Source organism: Dasypus novemcinctus, chromosome 1, assembly GCF_030445035.2.
Source record: "Dasypus novemcinctus isolate mDasNov1 chromosome 1, mDasNov1.1.hap2, whole genome shotgun sequence".
NCBI lineage: Eukaryota > Metazoa > Chordata > Mammalia > Cingulata > Dasypodidae > Dasypus > Dasypus novemcinctus.
This window is the reverse complement of record NC_080673.1, coordinates 48,317,446-48,331,504: the sequence shown is the minus strand read 5'-3', so window position 1 is coordinate 48,331,504 and position 14,059 is coordinate 48,317,446. Positions and strand designations below refer to the sequence as shown.

The window sequence follows — 14,059 nt, the reverse complement described above, 5'->3', positions numbered from 1 at the left end:
TGACCAGCGGGAATTAAGCAAGTCGGTGCTGGGTAAAATGAGCTTCCCGTGATGGTGAAGTAGGGGATGGAAACCAAACCTCCCGCTGAAGACACTGGTGGACAAAGAGCAGAAATTTTGTGAGGAATAAGTAAACACATCTTTTAATTGTCTGGCATTACATTGGATTTTGACTTTTATATCTCAGTTTATTGGCGATACAGGGACTGAAAACTTATAGTTTTTAGGATGAGAGGGACATAAGTTGCTTTAAAGATTGTTTCAAAAAGTGCACACCAACTGTTCGTTGTACTGGTCGACATTTTTCACACATTTTGTTGTTCTGCACTCACAGCTGGGTACTTGAGCTCACTTTGAGAGCATTACATTTGGGACATTAATCTTTATGTATCATAGACAAATAAAAGCAAACTACCCAAGAGAAATTCTAGTTAAGACAGTTAGCTACCTCTCAGAGTTTAGGCAATCTTTGAAGAGAAAACGTCCCAGAATGTCTGGAGTTAACTGGCAACTCACAGATTTGCAGTGCTATTCTCCTTCCATTCTGCTCTAATGAAGCCAGGCAAACCTGTCTTCATTGCAGTCGTTTTCTCACCATCATACATAGCAGCAAGGGATATTTATTCAGCACTCACAAAGATATTTAAGACAGGGACCAGCCCTTGTGAATTGTGGCAAGGAGCCAGTATACCAGGTACCATTCATTTGAATATAATTATAATTAAATATCTATGTTTTATATACTTTATTGAACATACACTTTTGCATGTCTTACTGTATACATGCACTGTTCTAAACACAGTGCAAATATTAACTCATTGAATACTTAACAACAGCCTGAAGAGAGAGGTGCTATTTTTATAAGCATTTTTTTTTTTGAGGAGGAAATCGAGGAACAGAGAGGTGAAGTAACTTGCTCAAGATTACACAGCTTGTAAAAGGCAGAGCCAGAATGAGAACTGGCTGACTGGTTCTGGAGTTTGTGCTTTTACCTGCCTGCTCTACTAACTCTCCAGGCAGGGGGATTTTCTCCCTTTCTTTAGACAAATTATTTTTTCCAGGATTCACCTTATATAATATTCTTTGAGTTATAAGTGGGAAGAAAAACCATTATTCCTTATAAACAGAAAATTATTTTCTTAATCACTGGGAATTTCTGTAGTAATGAGTTGTTTTCCTAATGGAAATATAAAATGTACAGATTTGCATAGATGGAATAATTATAGAGCTATAAGAGGTTGGTAGATCAGTGCATTAGCAACTTAGGCAATAAAGTCTGTCGAAAGATCTACATAATAGGATTAAAAAGGTGAAAAAAATCTTGTAATTTTTAAAAATGAATTTTGTAAATTTGAAAATGAGAAAATGGAATGCAGAATTGTTTCTTTCCTATACCCCTATTATTCACAAATTAGAGAAAGCAATGAATTTTCCTTGCTGCTTTTGGGAAGTGTTAAAATACATTAATTTCAGCTCAATAAATGAGGGAACATTGAAGGTAGTCTAGTATTTTATTCACCACAACGCCTCATAGTTCAGATTTAATTTATTTCATTAAATTAGGTCTCTTTCCACCATAGGATTGTCTGGCCCCCCTGGTGCTGGAAAATCGACGTTTATAGAATATTTTGGAAAAATGCTTACTGAGAGGGGGCATAAAGTATCTGTGCTAGCTGTGGACCCTTCTTCTTGTACTAGTGGTGGTGAGTATTGCTGTTTCTTTTAAAATTGTAGAGCAAGGGCTGTTCGGTGCTCTTGTAATTTAGTGGAATTTGCAGTCAGATGATCTCCAATTGCTGGCTGAGGACAGTCTCACTGAAGATAAGGGTGTCCTGAGGGGTGAGCTGGAGGCTGAGGAAGGTGGTTTGCGAGGCTTGGCTTCCACAGGGGAGGTCAGATTGTGGGTAAGCCAGGAGTAATCTGCCTACTTGGCCAAACAGGAGAGCAAGTGCCAAGAGTGGAACATAATTGAAAGCAAACTTTAGCCCGTTAGCGCTTCTGCCTAAGACCAGGCCCTCCGTTGACCTCCTGTTGTTTTTCCTGACAGCATTAGCAGCTACTTAATTCAGAATATGGGTCCTTATTCATTTGTCTCTTAAACTTTTAAAAAGCATCATACTGCTGTTTATAATTGTCACCTGTTCATATTGTATGTTCAATTAAACAGAAAGCTCTAATTAGAAAGACCACGTAGCATACTGCTGTTCCCCCTACTTGGCCCAGTACCTTGCACACAGTGCTCAGCAATTATTTACATGATTTGAGGTCATGTAGTCACTCACAATTTAGTTTGCAGTTCACCAAAGATAAAATCAAATATAAACTTAGTTCCCCAAAGGATAATTTAAAGGAAACATAAAGCATACTATATAAACACTCAGGAATAGTTTTTCTTCCCTTTTCTTTCTGATTTAAACTTCTTACGTTCCAGCCATTCATTTAACAATCGCGTATCTACTGTAGATGGGGCATTGTGCAAGGAAGGTGGTGTGTACATAATGGTGAATGAGGCACAGTCCTCTTGGCTTTCTGCGGCTTTCTGTCTTATGAGGGAAACAGACAAGCAAACATAGGCCATTACAGTATAATATATGTTGTGAAGGAGTAAGTACAGGGTGCTGTGTGGAAGTATTTGCCGTGTATGTTGCGGATTTTGTACTAGAAAGGAAAGATGCTGTAATCAGATTTCAGGTGCTTTAGATCAACAGATAGGTGAACTGACAATTCCATTTATCACCAGGAGAGGAATTTAGCTTAATATGCTCAAGTTTTTGATTCACTGTAATAAAATGGTTAACTGTAAAATAAAATTTGTATTCACACAGTTCAAAATTAAAGGCATATCAGTGTATTGTCTGATTTATTTATAGTCTAAGAACTTTGTTACAAGTATTTGAACAAAGGATTTTTCCAGTCAGTCGCCCTCATTTTCATGTAGATGAGAAGGCTTTTTATCACTTTCATAATACTCTACAATACCTGCACTAGAAAAAGAAAATAACTTTACATAATAAATATCAGAAATGACATTAAGATAGTTCATAGGCATAGCAGCTATGTGATTCCTAACCTTTCTCGAAAAATGAGGGTCCCTCAGGTTAAAAAAATATACAGACTTGGGGAAAAAATTACATAAGAGATACACTATAAATAAACTTTTACTGTATTATTGCAAGAGTACATTCATCCAAAAAATAGTACTATGTTAAAGCGAGAAGCATTCAATATTTGGTCTGTAGTCAGTCCTTGTGCATTTGGATTCACAGACCACTTGCAAGAGCTTTGGACCTCCCAGGGTGTCTGCAGCCAACGGCTTGGAATTTGTTGGCAAAGATAATTATATAGGAGAGTGGCTTTATGATGTTCAGGGAGTTGGGAACTATAGGAGAACTTAAAGTATAGCTTTTATTGTTGTTACTTTAAACAGATAATTTCATGCAGGAAATGAGTTTGGGAAAAAGTTTAATGTAACTGAGATATGTGAAAGGTATATGCTCCAGAATTAAAACCAGTTAGGAGATTCTTACCTGGAATCATAGGGGAACATATCTTTAAGGAGCTCCTTATTTTTTAATGTCAACTTGGAAAAGTTAGCTCTTAGGCAGAGTGAAAATAAAAATTCAGGCTTGAACAGTACTGTACCTTCATATGTTATATGGCTAAAGGAAAGGAATAAATGGCAGTTTCAGTAGTTCCAGGGCATTTACTCTTCTAAAATTTTCAAGCATTGATGTTTGGCAAAATACTGCAGTAAACCCTAAAACACAACCAGTCTATTCAGTAGGTATTGAGTGCCTTCTGTGAACACTTTGCTTAGCATTCATTGTACAAAATATGTAGGACATGATCCCATGAGGAAGGAACTTATGTCATGTTAAACAGCATTACTCAACCTCAGCAGTAGGAACATTTTGGGCCAGATAGTTCTTTGTTGTGGGGGGCTGTGGTATGCAGTGTAAAATATTTAGCACCATCTGTGGACTGTACCCACTAGATGCCAGTAGCACCCCACCAGCTTTATGACAACTAAAACTGTCCCCTGGGGGTCAAAACTGCTCCTGGTTGAGAACCACTATATTAAAGTGATAAGATATATAGGCATAAAATGTATGTTGTTCAAATAGTTTTCCATCCATTTACTCAGTTCATATTGTATTCAGTGGAGGCCCTGACATTTCTAAGTTGTAAGGACTTAGAAGCAGCAGGTTGGAAGGAATAGTTTGAAGAAGCAGCATTTGCATAAGCATTTTGCGTAAGGTTGAGGAAGTGCCATTTGTACAGATAAAGGGATGGGGAGTGGACAGTGCCGATAGAGATGATAAAAAGGAGAGGGATATCAAGGTTCTCTTATGCTTTGCACATATTGCAGAGCAGTTGTACTATAGAGATTCAGAGATGGTCCTGGGGTAGAAAAACTTCGTAAAGGAGCTAGAACCCTAACTGATCTTTAGAAGGTAGATAAGTTATGTGTTTCTGTTATTAATGGTTTTTAAAGCATAATCCTGTGTATAATTTCATTTGGGTCTCCCACTGGTTTATTATCCTTGCTATGTATCTGAGAAAAGGGGTCCAGGAAGGTAAAGTGACTTACCTAAAATTGGATAGCCAGAAATGGTGGAGCCAGGATGCAGATCCTGGACTTGACACATTTTCAATGGGCATTAAGGAAAGGGAAGAGATTATGTCTGGTCTGAGAGTTGCAAACAAAGGAGAGGAGGAAGTAAATGTTACAATGTTAAAGATGATAGTAAAGAAACCACCCTGCCTGGAACAGAGGATTAGTTTAGGGTCTGGTATAATAGAAGTTGAAATTGGCAGGGTAAGATGGGGCTGGTTGGTTTCCAGTACCTGCAGTGCTAGTCTGAAGGATCTAGATTGAATCTTTAGTCAGTGGAAATCCCTTATAGGTTTTGAGGGGTGTGACTTGATAATGGTTCATCTGGCATCATTGTATACAAGTTGGAGGGAAAGCTCAATAGTATGAAAAACAATTTGAGACTTTGGGAGAAATGTCATAAAGCACCTTCCTAGGAATTGACTGATTGATAATTGTCCCTTGTAACTGTTCCATGATTATAAAATCTAACTGTGTGCTTTAGGCTCACTCTTAGGTGATAAAACCCGAATGACTGAGTTATCAAGAGATATGAATGCATACATCAGGCCATCTCCTACTAGAGGGACTCTAGGAGGTGTGACAAGGACCACAAATGAAGCTATTTTGTTGTGTGAAGGAGGGGGATATGACATCATTCTTATTGAAACTGTTGGTGAGTGATTTTCTATTTCATAAAAATAAAATACTATTATATTGAATGTTATATAAAGATGAGTGACAGTTAATTTGTTTGTGTTCATTCAGCAGATTTTTATTAAAGATGTAATTAAATACAAGACATTATCCCACACTCTGTAGGCTATAGACTATAATCCCTACCTACAAAAGCTTAACCATTTAGAGGATAGAAATAAGCCATGTATCTGAATACATGCAGTGGAGATACAGAGACAAAAGCCCCAAGAAATTCACATTCTTCTAGAAAGAAGAAATATTGTATTGCTATGTGATAAATGTTGTGACTGAACCTAACCCAGATTCAGGGAATAAGGAACAACTTTCTGGAGAAGGTGACAACTGAACTCTGAAAGGAAGAATTGGAGTTAAGCAAGGCACAGAGTAAAGGGCATTTGTAAAGACACGGATGTATGAGAGAACATGGCTGTATTAGGGTTCTCCAGAGGTGATACACACACATGTAAATATTAAGAGATGTGTTATAGGAATTGGCTCACATCACTGTGGGGATGGACAAGTCAGTTCCATAGGGCAGGCTGCAAGTCGACTATTCAAGGGAGAAGTCCTCAGGAGAAGCCTCAAGTTGGGAATTCCAATAAAGGTGACAGTGAATCCCCCAGGAGAAGCTGGCTGGCTAAGTAGAGATGGAAATTCTTTCTGACTGCTGACCTCCTCAGTTCTCCCTTCAAGGATCCCAAGTGATTAGATGAGATTCCTCACATTGCTGAAGGCAATCTCCTTTATAGAAATAATCAGCCACAGATGTAAGCAACTGACTAATGATTTAAATTCATGAAATACCCTTATAGTAGCAATCAGGCCAGTGCTTGCTTTACCAAACAACTGCATACCATTACCTAGACCATTGGGACATAAACTTAACCATCACAGAGGCCCACTCAGAGAGCTCTAGTTTGCTCAGCACATTACAGCATAGAGTATGAAGGCAAGGAGTGAAGACAAGTGGGGCTGGAGTGGGAGGGAAGGGCCAAATTGTCTGTGACCTTACATGCCAGTGAGTTTAGAGTTTATCCTGAAACAATTGGCAAGCCATTGCAAGATTATAAGCAGGAATATGACAAAATGCAGATATGCACTTTGGAAAGATTGTTGGCAGTAAAGTGTAGGATACTTAGAAGAAGAAGTAGAATGGAGGCAGGGGGTAGGTGGGAGATTGTTATATTAATCCTGGAAAGATAAAGGGTCCTGAACCAAGCAGTGGCAATAACAATGGAAAAGATGTGATTGACTGAAAAACATCAAGGGTAAATTGGCAATCATCTATCCATAATTGGGTAAAAGAGGTTAGGAAGGAAGATAAATTAAGGTTGATAAATAATGCTGAGGAAAAGGCAGATTTATAGAGGGGGGAAATAATGAGCTCAGTTGTGAATATGTTAAATTTGGAGTGCTTTTTGGGTGTCTGAGTGACCATGTGTCTCAAGATGAGAATATAGCTCTAGCACTTATCAGCATACCTCATAGCTTCATAGTTCAAGCTATGGATTTGATTGAGATCAACTAAGGAAAATGTATAGCAAAACAGAAGATAGACAAGACTAGGACTTGAGAAACTCCAGCATTTAAGGTGGATGGAGGAAAATGTCTTGAGTGGTCACAGGGAGAAACAAGGGAGAAGGGTACTTAAAAACGAAGAATATTATCTGGAAGTTGCATTTGGCTTCTTGTCCCAGAGACTCAAAATAACAATGGTTCAAACAAGAAAGGGATTTATTTTCTCCTAAATAAAAGATTGAAGCAAATAATCCACTGCAGTTATGGTGGTTTTACAATGCCTTCAGTGTCCCAGGTTTCTTCTGTCTCACTGCTCTCATTCCTAGCAATTGGTTTCCATCTTTAAAGTTGTTCATGGTTTAAAAAAAGGTGGCTGACGAAACTCTAGCTGTTATATTCATGTTCCAGGTAGAATGAAGGAGAAAGAGGGAATAAGGAGTAAGGCAAAAGAGGTATACTTCCCAGCTGGGTTGGCCTTTTTAAAAGAACTTTTTGGAAACCCTATGTCTTAGTTTTTTTGTTTGTTTTATTTCCTATGTCTTTAAAGAACTTCTCTGGAAGCCCTATCTAATGACTGTTGTTTTTATTCATTGATAATTTCTAGCTACAAGGGAGCCTGCTGAATGTGGTCTTTCACCTGGTGCATTGATGTGCCTGATAATACTGGAGTAAGGAAATAGGGAAGAATAGATATGGAATAGGCAAGTAGAAGTCTGCCACACCAAGGAAAAAGTTTCAAGAATAGTTTGTTGCAAAAGCATTTGAGAAGAGCAGTGGATACTGAAGGCAAATTTTTTTTTAAAGGTTTATTTTATTTATTTATTTCTCCCCATCCCCTTGTTGTTTGCACTTGCTGTGTCTGTTCATCTTCCTTGTTTCTTTAAGAGGCATTGGAAGCCAAACCTGGGACCTCTGATGTGGAGGGAGGCACTTAATCGCTTGAGCCACCTCTGCTCCCTCGAAGGCAAATTTAAGTGGGTTAGAACTAATATGAAGTGGGGAAGTGGACACAGTGAGCGTAAATTACTTCTTTCCAGAAAATTGACCATAAAGGGAAAGTGAAAAATATGGTGATAGTTGGAGGAAGATTTGAGTTTTTGTTTTGTTTTATCTAATTTTGTTTGTTTTTAGGAGGAGAAAGACTTGAGCATAGTTTGTTGTGTGCTGAAAGGGCAAGAGCCTGTAGACAAGGGAAAGGTTAAAGGTAAAAAAGAATAAGGTCCCAATGGTTTCCATTTACTAAATGTTTATATGCATCAGGTAGTGTGCCAAGCGCTTTGCACACATTGGCTTATTCTTTGCAGCAACAATGGGAAGTATGTATGATCATCCTATTTTACCAGTGAGGAAACGGACCTTAGAAAGAGAAGTGGTTGGGCCAGAATTTCAAATGAGGTCTTCCTGAATTCAAGGCCCATGCTTTTAAAAAGTATACTTCCCCACTTCCCCACACATCCTTTTACTCCAGATAGCAAACAGAATTTTCTAAATTGCCTCTCTCTCAGTTATTTGAAGGTGTTTGACAAAACCTCCTCCAACTGAATGCAACCTCTCAGTGGTCCCTCTGAAGTTAATTTTCATCTTTCTCTTACATTTGGGTTTAGGCTTAACTATTTTATTATTATAACAGACATAGTTTACTTTCAACTTTAGGATGGACAGAAGAGGTGCTCAATAATTTACTGTAAATCAATATTGTTAAGTTATTTTTTAATGTCTATTTCCTTCACTACTCTGACTGATCTGATTACATTTCTTAGGATTGATTCAAGACATAAAGATGGGAATTTAGAAAAAGTTCCAAGACTAAAGAAATGAGCAATATAGGAAACAGGAAATGAGCCTTTTAGTAAATAAAATTTAATAATAATAATTAAAAGAATGAGAGCCCAGAGGAAGTAGAAGGAATGTGAAGTTAATCCTCAGGCAGTACTTCTTACACTGAGAGTGGAGGGGAGGCAGTACTATGAGTTTGTATTCATATCATATCAATTTATTTGTGAAGGAGGAGAAACTGAGGAAGTTCCTGCCTTTATTTCCTTTGTTAAGTAGATCCCATCATCATCATCAAGTGGGAAGATTATAGGAAAGTGAATGTTTCAAATAGCCATGGTGAGAATGGGAAAAGAAGCTGACCGAGGGCATTTAAAAGGATTACCTTTATCAGACAGTGAGGAAAATGTAGGCGATATTGGAGATCATGACTTTCGTGGTCCCCATTCACACAGCTGAGCAATTTTTCCTGCGTGCTTACGGAAGAGAGAACACAGATCGTTAGACTGATTCTTGGTTGGGGGGTTGTAGGGCCAGTGTGAGGATGAGAAGACAAGATAGTTGAAAGTATTGACAAGACCGGTTTAAGATTAGAATCACAGTGTTCAAGCTGCTGACTCTGATGAAAGAAGTCAAGAAAGAGCTATGAGACAGGAGAAAATAGAGGTCTCTGGGTTCTCCATTGGGTCAAAGACTAGGTCTAATGCGAAGAAGTGGGGAAAGATAACAGATTTGCTCACAGAATAAGATAGTGGTGCTGAACACATTGCTCAGAGGTGCAGTGTTTCAGGTGGTGACCAGGTTGAGTATGTCACTGTGTCTGAGAGAGTAAGTGGAATGGAAATGATGGCCAATGTAGTTGAGAAAGTCAAAGAACTGTGACTATGTTAGTGTATCATTGTGATTTCAAATTTCAGGTGTGGGTCAATCAGAGTTCGCCGTTGCCAACATGGCTGACATGTTTGTTTTATTATTGCCACCAGCAGGAGGAGATGAATTGCAGGTAATTATTTTCTGATTTTTTTTAAAATTTCACAATATAAGGCATACAACTCCTAAAGTACAAATTTCCAATGTTGTATTTTGCAAACTAAGTGGATAAAAATAAAGAGAAGGAAACATCTGTTTGCATTGGCTAAAATATCTGAATGAAAAGCAGATTCTCTATATGTTTTTTCCCAACTTATAGTAATAAAATGGATAACCTTGAACTAATCACCTAAGTTTGATTTTTATACCTATAACATGGGAGTGAATGGAATACATGAACAGTTCTGGTCAAGTGAGACCACTGTTGAGTAGGTTTTTTTAGTATGTGGCTCAAAAGTTCCTCTTAAGATATTTCTTTATTTTTAACTGGGATCCCGCTATCATCATTTGTGTATTATAAAATAGGATTCTTACTAAACTCCCCTTCATTTATATAATTCTAAAATAATGATATAGAATGGATGCTGTGATTTAGAAGCATTAACCATTAGAATTTAATCATTGAAAGTTGAGGTTAAAAACATTTTAAAAAATTTATCTTGGAGGAAAAATCTCTACTTCACTAATAAGGTTTGGCCTTTGGATTTTGTCCCTTATTTCTAGTTTTTTAAACATAATTTAAATCAAGAGCTAGGGGCATTTTTAGCCATCCGATTATTTTTCCTCAAATGGAAATTGAACACAAAACAAAGCATTATACACACTGAAGAAACTTTCAGAGACTTTATTTCTAGAAATGCAATTGTTCATAATGTGTGTGTTCTTTTTAAGCATCTTAGTGATGAATGGCTTTGCAGCCTGCAGTGTTGGCTCACAAGAAGTGAAATCCACCATGTAGCAGTGTGAACTGTGTCTGCCACTCAATCTTGTGTCCTGATGATATATTTACTCTAATTCTCAGTGTGTTTCAACATGTTAGTCTCTAAACTTGGAAGAGATTTAACAGATGTCCTCCCCAATCCCAAAAGCCAGAGCTTTTGAGTAATTTCTGTTGAGTAATTGTGATTTCTGGCACCCAGGGTTTAAGAAAATGCCGAGAAAAAGTTAAGTCATAAAGTGTATGACTCAGCATTGAGTAGTTGTCCCATTTTTATGCTAGTTATGATTTTAAAATGTTCCTGATAATTCCGTTTTTTCCCTTTTTCTCTTTAGGGTATCAAAAGGGGTATAATTGAAATGGCAGATCTGGTGGCTATAACTAAATCTGATGGAGACTTGATTGTGCCAGCTCGAAGGATACAAACAGAGTATATGAGTGCGCTGAAATTACTCCGCAAACGATCAGACGTCTGGCGACCAAAGGTTAGCCTGGCATTCTATATATTTCATCCTGGTGGACTGTGCACATTATAAGAGTGGTTATAAATCCCAAGCTAGACATATAATCAATCTTTGCTTTGTATGCAAAGATTACAATTTTTTAAATTATGACAAATCCAGAGTATGTATTCATAATTTTAAATACAGTGCTTCAACCGAGATCAGATGACAAAAATTAGATGTGAGATGATAGATTAGTTTGCTTGATGCTTGATTTGAGCCACTCGGAAGTGATAGCAAATCCATTCCAAAAGGAGGCATCCTTAAGATTATGGAGCAGCTAATGATTTGATTATCTACATTGGAGTTTGAGTAAGACAAGAAGGTTTGTGATGTGATACTTTTCAACAAGTATACTTTTTTTAGTTAGCTATTTTTAATAAAACACCCCTGAAAAGTGCTATAAGAAGTCATGCTAAAATATTGATAGGGCAGCTTTATCTGCAGAGGTCCACTGTGTCATTAAAGAATAAGCTTTCATTTTTATAATGAGAATAATGTTGACATATATTACCTTCAGCTCCTCATTTTCCCTAGTCGCATTGTCTTTGATGAGTTTGGAGCTTATGTGTGCAGAGGCTGGATGCTCGACTCTTACTATTTGCTGAATCAGGCAAGTCTGACAGAGGGAAGGGAGCTGTTTTCTCAATTCAGCTTCATTTTCTGGCTCTCAGGCTACAGGAAACCTATGTAGCATTGCCCTTCTCATCCTCATGACTCTCTCACAATCCCTCCATTGTGCCTCTCCAGACCATCTGAGCAGTCTGAAATTAAAATAAATCTCTGGGCTAAAAATCTGACTTTGAAGCAAAGTCTTACTTCTGTTATGAATATGATAATCTTAGGTAACTTACTTCAGTATATTTACTTCACTACAGTTATTGTTAATATAAAATACCTCATTTTTGTCACTTGTCTATTTCCACAGACTAAAAAATTAATTGGAAAATATCAGAGTTCCTCATAAAAGTGTTTTCTGTCATTTTTAGGTAAAGCAGTTCTGGTTCTTCCCTTTTCAATAGGTAATTCGTATTTCTGCCAGAAGTGGTGAGGGGATCACTGAAATGTGGGATAAAATGAAAGAATTTCGGGACCTGATGCTTGCCAGTGGGGAGCTGACTGCCAAACGACAGAAGCAGCGGAAAGTTTGGATGTGGAATCTCATCCAGGAAAATGTGTTAGAACATTTCAGATCCTATCCCACAGTACAGAAACAGATTCCCCTTCTGGAAAAAAAAGTTCTCACTGGGTCCCTCTCTCCAGGACTAGCAGCTGAATTCTTGCTGAAAGCTTTTAAAAACAGAGACTAATGAAACATATTCTGTGCAATAATTTTATGTATAGTTTCATAAACTATTCTAATAGTAAAAATTGCCTGTGACGCTTATATTTTCAGTAATTTCATTACCTTCTTTTCAAAATTTCCATAATCTTTTTATAGTGTCTTTGGTTTCCTTATTTGTGAACCATGTTCAAAAATCTGAAGTTAGATACAGATGGCAAAGGTTAGGCAGTCAGACAATATTTGTAAGGTACCTGCTGTATGCTACTGATGTTATTTCTTTCTGTTCTTATGCCCTGGTTGGGTGGTCTGTAGGATAGTTTCTTCTGTTTTCTCAATCAGGAGCATAAAAAGCTGACAGAAGAGACTATGTCGTTTAAAATGCATTCTTAGATTCCTTATTCTCTGATATTCCAGAGAAAACATAAGCAAGAGTGACCAAATTTTCGAACTCTTACTTGAGGCCAGAATAGTACACAGTGGGCTTCTAAGAGCTTAGAATCATGATTGACATTTAGTTTACCAAACTATTCTAGGAATTTCTGAAATGGCCATGTATGCAAATAGCAAAGCAGCTGGAATGAAGTAGTGATGCAAACAGAACACAACTTTCAAGTCCACTTGTCTGGAGTTGTGGATCCTCTCCCTCCCCAGGTAGATAGACAGGAGAGCCAAAAGGTAACTGGAGAAATCAGCAAATAATGTGGATCCATTAATCCCCAAGAACTGGAGAAAAACCACACAAGACACAAGTGAGATCCAAATGATTCAAGGGTTATTTGGTTTGAATATTATCAGAAGCTTTTGCTTTCTTCCTTGTTGGCCATTTTACTTCGTTTGGTTTCTTTATAGTCTACTTTATTCTTGATGGTAAAGAACAAGTTTGTCCTACAGAGGCAGTATGGCACGGTAATTAAGAGCTTGGACTCTGTAGTTGGACTGTGGGCTAAATTGTGTTGTTGTTGTTGTTGTTGTTGTTGTTGTTGTTTGAGGTACTGGGCGCCAAAGAATGAACCTGGGATCTCATATGGTGGGAAGCTGGTGCTCAACCACTGAGCCATATCAGCTCCCCAGAGTTGGGTTTTTCTTTTGTTTTGTTTCTTTGTTTTCTAAGGAGGCACCAGGAACTGAACTCAGGACCTTCCATGTGGGAAGCAGGTGCTTAACTGCTTGAGCCATATCTGCTCAGCAAAACTTTTTTTGTTTGTTTGTTTTCTGCAAAACTTTTAAACCCAGGTCAATCCCTTATTAGCTGTGTAAGCTTGAATACAAGTAGCCTAACCTCTCTAAGCTTTAGTTTCCTTCCCAGTGAAATAGAATTGACTTACTAACTTTATAGGGTTAATGAAAATTAGATGTGACACCTCAGGAGAAATCATTTAGCCATCATATAGAAAATATTCAAAGGCTGCTTTCTATAATAATTATTATGTTCAAATTATGTGAAACCATATATAAAAAATTTAGGTGTTCTTCCAGTATCATTGCTACCATCATGCTCTTGTCATGGTATTTGTTTTTCATGGTTGTTTTTAAGCACCTACTCTAATGAGTTCTTTGAATATATTCTTTGAATGTATTTTATATTATTTGGTGGTAGTTAAAACTATGTACATTTAAAAAAAATGATTTCTAACCATAACATTTCTTTGTTGCTCAAAATGTGTTCCCAGAAACTTCAGACATATTCCATTCTGAACACAGTAGACTATTTTACACAATAAGTAAGCTTTCGTTGTTATTCTCAGTACTATCTGGAATCAGTTTTCTTGAGTATTATTTTAACAAACTTTCCTTCTTACGTTTTTTAAAGATATGTGGTCTTGGCACACCTATATCATGTATGAGGGTAAAGGGAATATTTGAAAGGTTATCTAGTCAAT

General features: G+C 37.4%; 1 protein-coding gene across 2 annotated transcripts in view; it reads left to right on the top strand.

Annotated features, from left to right (window-relative positions):
- Positions 1-12,281, top strand: part of MMAA (metabolism of cobalamin associated A) — a 29,251-nt gene extending 16,970 nt beyond the window's left edge. For both annotated transcript variants that reach the window (XM_004456506.5, XM_004456505.4), the window contains exons 3-7: positions 1,581-1,703; positions 5,100-5,270; positions 9,502-9,587; positions 10,727-10,876; positions 11,917-12,281. In XM_004456506.5, the coding sequence (XP_004456563.1) occupies positions 1,581-1,703; positions 5,100-5,270; positions 9,502-9,587; positions 10,727-10,876; positions 11,917-12,204 (818 nt within the window). In that variant the 3' untranslated portion in view covers positions 12,205-12,281. The remainder of the gene's footprint in view (positions 1-1,580; positions 1,704-5,099; positions 5,271-9,501; positions 9,588-10,726; positions 10,877-11,916) is intronic.
- The last annotated feature ends 1,778 nt before the right edge of the window (positions 12,282-14,059 follow it).